We start from the raw sequence: 5,000 nt of genomic DNA on the forward strand, positions 1-5,000 counted from the left end.
AAGAGGGCTCAGGTTGCAAATGCGGTTCTTCACGCGAGCAGCTTCCTTCGGCGCCTGTGTCCTGTATCGTTCCAGGGCTTTCTCCAGGTCACTCACGGAGGTTGCATTCATGGCTGCATTAAAGAGTTGCTGGTGCCGCAGACGCCTTCGCATGTGCACGGAGCACATGCCGTGGTGCCACATGGGTATTTCGTTGATTGCGCTTGTCACAGCAGTCCCTAAATCCGAGAGAATCGTATGCTCGCCCTGCAAGTGTGTGTGTGTGTATGTATGTGAGTAAGTGCGTGTGGATGTACGTGTAAGTGTGCATGTGTGCGCACGCGTGTGCATGTGCGTGTGAGTGTGCGTGTGAGAGTGTGAGCGTGAGCGTATGCATGTGCGTGTAAGTGCGTGTGCATGTGCGTGCGTGGAGGCGAATAAACACCGGTCACGTGCACACGCAGCAAGGCAGGCGTTCATACACACGCGCACACGGGCACAAGTGCATGCATACATGGACATGGAGACTCACCCAAAGTGGGGGCATGACCGATAAACAGAGCTGGAACAAGTGTGCGTAAGCGGGCTTGGTTTCCTGCAAGTAAAAGGCATACGTCACATCGATGCAGGTACACGATGAGTTCCAAGGTGGCGCCGCACACACATGCACACATACACACGCACCCACGCACACAGAGACACAAAGATGCAGAGACACACAGACACACAGACACGCACACAGACAAACAGACAAACAGACACACACATGCACACGCATATGTATGCCTGTGCACACACATACACGCACACCATACACACACACACGCATATGTATGCCTGTGCACACACACACGCACCATACACACACACGTGTACACACACACGTGTACACACACACACACACACACAGACACAGACACAGACACATACAGACAGACACATACAGACAGACATACACACATGCACACGCGTGCGCACATGCGTACAGTGTGTTACCTGCTGAGTTATGTTGGCGCCCAGAATGAAGATCTTGTTGTCTGCGTCCAGTTGGCACAAGAGGTGGAGCATCATGTTGTTGTACGACAGATGCGTCGCGTCCGTGAACAGGACCTTTGGAGACTTGGCCGACAAACCATTCAGCTTTAGGCAGAACAGAAGCTCGCTAAATGCACCGTCTTTGGTCATCAGGTGCGCTGCATGATGTCCATTTGCATTGATCCACTCTGCACGACCATCAGCGCAGTGGTATGCATACTTGAGTGTGTTGAAGCAACAACGGCAAAACATACACGTGCATGCATGTAAATACACGCACGCACGCACGCACGCACGCACGCACCCGCGTGTACATACAAACGCGCGCACGTGTACATACACAGACGCAAACACATACATACACGTGTACATACACGTGTACATACACACAGACACACACACATACACACACACACACAGACACAGGCACAGACACACAAGTTCGCAACCAAACTCACGAGCGAACGAGTGCAGTCTGTCAAACTCCTCCTGCCGCTTGACGTGAGTTCTGCCTTGAGCTTGTGCTGCGTACTCTGCCATCTGGGAACCCGACATGGTTAGGCCGTAGCGGGCACTGACTTGTTGTACCTGAGCAGCGGGGTTTCCTGCAAGAAGACATGTCGCGCAGTGTAGAGAGAGGGAGGGGCAACAGTGAGATACCGAGGGCAACTGACGCGAGTTGTCCACATGACAAACGCACACGCATAGGTGATCACTTGGTTGCAGCGAGGAGTACCTATCATGGTTCGATCAAAGCGGGCGAGCGTCTGTGGACGAACACGGCGGCGCCCAAGCTCATGTTCACTGTCCTGTGCGAGCCAGCAAGTGTGGTGCCGTGCCTCGGTAATCTCCCACGCGCCGCTGACGGTTTGTTTGTTGGCGTGAATTGCATAGGCGCAGGTGCTTGGGTGTTTCCTCTGTTGTTGCTGCTTTGTCCAGGCTTTGTTGTCGCATCTCACGCGGTATGTCCTCGAATCCGTTGCCTTCACCTGGACAAGTGGCACGTTAACACATTCCGCGAGACACCACAGGGTGAACAGGACGCTGTTTCTTCGCATGCCCATGCGAAATCAAACGCACGCTCGAGCGTGCCAATCACCACACATGAACCACACAACCGCCACGCCACAAAGCGCCACGCGAAGCACACACAACACACGACAACCCGGCATGAGACACAGCACGCTGCCACAATGCCACGCGAAGCACACACGGCAACACGGCATGAAACACAACACGCTGCAACAACAACAACATAACACTCACTCACAATGTGATTAACGCCGAAGCGAACAGCAATCTCCGAGACAGCCTCCTGCACCTGCTCCTTGGAGATGAAGCGGGTACCCTTGGCAAGCTTGGCGTAAGCAGCCCGCAACGCAGCGTTGTTACTTGCTTCAACAACATCCATGGCTTGCACTGCCACTGTCACTGCCACTGTATGCGATCACACTGTCCTTCTTGCTTGCTTGGTTGTTTGTTTTGCGCCACGATGCGCCATATCCTGTGTGGCAAATTGCAAATTGCACCTGCAATGTGGAAAGCCCTGCAAAGCGGAAAGCGTTTGCCGTGGAACCCACCCAACCCGTTTGCGTGTGCCTCCGAGGCTGCGTGGAGTTGCGTTAGAAGCGCATGGGCACAGCTTAACGCAATCTGAACTCACGCGTGGCGCGAAGTCAAAGCCCTTTTGTCCATGCGGCAGATTCCATTTTCAAAAGTGTACTTTTCGAGCTGTCCCCACACACACACACACACACACACCTATTTTGGCGCCAACGAAAAACAACAACGGTGATGGACTTCCTTTCTGCGCCGTGGATTGTGCGCACATATGAAGAGGCGGAGGAGGAAGTGATCGCTGGCACGGGCGCCAGACGCGTGCAGCTGGTCTTTGCTGCAACGCAGGTGTGTTAGCGTGTTAGCGCCCTTGGCTCGTGCCAGCGGTGTTTGCTCGAGGTTGGGCTTGTTGAAGGGGAGATCAAGTCTTGCGCAGCACACTCAACACACTCAACACGCTGAACACACTGACAACACTGAACACACACCGAGAACACTGAACACACTGAACACACTGAACTCTGGCAATGGTGCCTCAACGCACGCGCGTGCGCACTTGTGTCGCATCCAGGCGTCCAGGCTGCCTGGATCAGATCAAAGGGTCGTGTGCGGTTGTATCAGTGACCAGCACGTCATCGTACCCGCCGTATTCTCCGAGGAAGCACTTGAACAGCTGCAGGTGCGCATTGAATGCACCTGTGCATGTCCGTACGGGTGGTGGCATCGGCACCTGCGCTGTGTCTGTTGTGTTTGCTGTGTTTGCTGTGTTTGCTGTGTTTGCTGTGTTTGCTGTGTTTGCTGTTGCATGCCCTTGACGCAGTTGCTGCACCGCCTTCGCGTCTGCAGGCAGACTCGCAGATGGATGTGGAGCTCGAAGGAGCGCGTGGCTGGCTGCTCCTCTTGAAGAAGTATGTCAAGTACATGTGCGCGCATGTGTCTGTGTGTGCCTTCATGTGTACGCCTTCATGTGTACGCCCCTGTGTACGCCTCCCGTGTACGTCGATGTGTACGCCTCTGTCTACGCCCCTGTGTACGTCGATGTGTACGCCTCTGTCTACGCCCCTGTGTACGTCGATGTGTACGTTCGGGAGTCGTCATGGCAACCCCCCTCCCCCTCCCCTCCAAGCCGTGTCACATGACGACGTCGCAGTGCAGCCTCACAAAGCTTACTTGGGCGGATTCTCCACCATGCACCAGATACTGGCTGCGTCCAACCCTGGGCTACGACAACGTGTGCTGCGTGATTGACCTGTTTGAGGTCTGCAGCAGCGACGACCACCTCCTGATTGGATCCCCAACACATTCGCGCAACCACAAGGCGCTCCTGCAAGCCCTGCAGCGCAAGGCGACGGCGCAACCGGAGAGCATTGCCGACGCCGCCGCCAATGTGCAGGAGTCACAGGCGCCGGACGAGCCCACCTCCCTCGTCGGCCTACTCCAGTCCCTCTTTGACTTTGAGGAAGCGGCATCGCAGAGCCAGCACTGGCCAATTGACACGCCGCACAGCCAGCACTGGCTCAGTGGCAGTCGCCGCGGCGATAATGACGGTGGAGACGCTGCCCAACAGGCGGAGCACCACAAGCGTCTTGATGATGACAGCGACCACAGCGGTTCAGGGCGTGCAACTGGCCACGGCCAAGCTCATCATGCCACAACTGCGTCCACCAACGATGACAGCAATGTCACGGCCAACAACCCCAACAACAGCAGCAAGAGGAAAGAGGGCAGCGAGAGCGCGACAAGGTCGCCTGCGCACCAACAGGGCAATGGGATGTCCGCGTCGCTGGCGGCTTGCGATGTCACGCCATGTAGTCAACAATCACAAGACATAACGGTCAGCTCCCAGGCCTTTGACTTTGCAACGGCCGCCGCCAACTCGCAGCGAAGCCTGTTTGGGGACGTCACGGGGTCCACCTTTACATCACCCAGCACGTGTTCACTCTGCAGCAAGCGCGCACACATGACCACAAGTGCGCACATGGAGAGCGATGGCGGCACTGGCGATGGTGACGGCAGCCACATGCCGAGCAGTGAAAGCAGCCACACCAAGCCAGCAGCAACAGCAACAACAGCAGCAACAGCAGCAGCAGCAGCAACAACAACAACAACAGCAACAGCAACAGCAACAGCAACAACAAGAGCTGCTGGCGAGCGGCAGGGCATAAGAAGAGCGGTGAAGAGGAAGCGAACCCGAAGAAAGAGGCGCGCAGCACCGCTTGCACTCGATCTCAGCATCGACGATGAAACACAGGAGCCAGTGGAAGATGATGCGGGAGGACGCACCATGCCTCCAACCAACTACAAAACACCTGCAGTCACAGCCACAGCGACTGTATCCGCAACAAATGGTGCGCGCGTTGTTGTTGACTTTGACACGAGCAGTGGAGATTCGCAGGACTTGCTCGCATCTGGACCGTTGTGGTCACAGT

General features: G+C 55.8%; 2 protein-coding genes across 2 annotated transcripts in view; one reads left to right on the top strand and one right to left on the bottom strand.

The window, feature by feature from the left end:
- PTSG_12211 (uncharacterized protein) overlaps positions 1–2,548 on the bottom strand; it is a gene marked incomplete at its 3' end in the record, with an annotated part of 8,548 nt that extends 6,000 nt beyond the window's left edge. Inside the window, exons 1-6 of the mRNA XM_004994031.1 lie at positions 2,285–2,548; positions 1,751–2,003; positions 1,473–1,619; positions 976–1,202; positions 512–574; positions 182–246 (exon numbers count right to left, since the gene is read on the bottom strand). Coding sequence (XP_004994088.1) covers positions 182–246; positions 512–574; positions 976–1,202; positions 1,473–1,619; positions 1,751–2,003; positions 2,285–2,425 — 896 coding nt within the window. The 5' untranslated portion in view covers positions 2,426–2,548. The remainder of the gene's footprint in view (positions 1–181; positions 247–511; positions 575–975; positions 1,203–1,472; positions 1,620–1,750; positions 2,004–2,284) is intronic.
- Positions 2,549–2,695: 147 nt separating this feature from the next.
- Positions 2,696–5,000, top strand: part of PTSG_04771 (uncharacterized protein) — a gene marked incomplete at its 3' end in the record, with an annotated part of 3,018 nt that continues 713 nt past the window's right edge. The window contains exons 1-4 of the mRNA XM_004994032.1: positions 2,696–2,919; positions 3,143–3,250; positions 3,418–3,479; positions 3,769–5,000. The exon at positions 3,769–5,000 is cut by the window's right edge and continues 713 nt beyond it. Coding sequence (XP_004994089.1) covers positions 2,809–2,919; positions 3,143–3,250; positions 3,418–3,479; positions 3,769–5,000 — 1,513 coding nt within the window. The 5' untranslated portion in view covers positions 2,696–2,808. The remainder of the gene's footprint in view (positions 2,920–3,142; positions 3,251–3,417; positions 3,480–3,768) is intronic.

The sequence above is a fragment of the Salpingoeca rosetta genome, assembly GCF_000188695.1.
Source record: "Salpingoeca rosetta unplaced genomic scaffold supercont1.11, whole genome shotgun sequence".
Lineage (NCBI taxonomy): Eukaryota > Choanoflagellata > Craspedida > Salpingoecidae > Salpingoeca > Salpingoeca rosetta.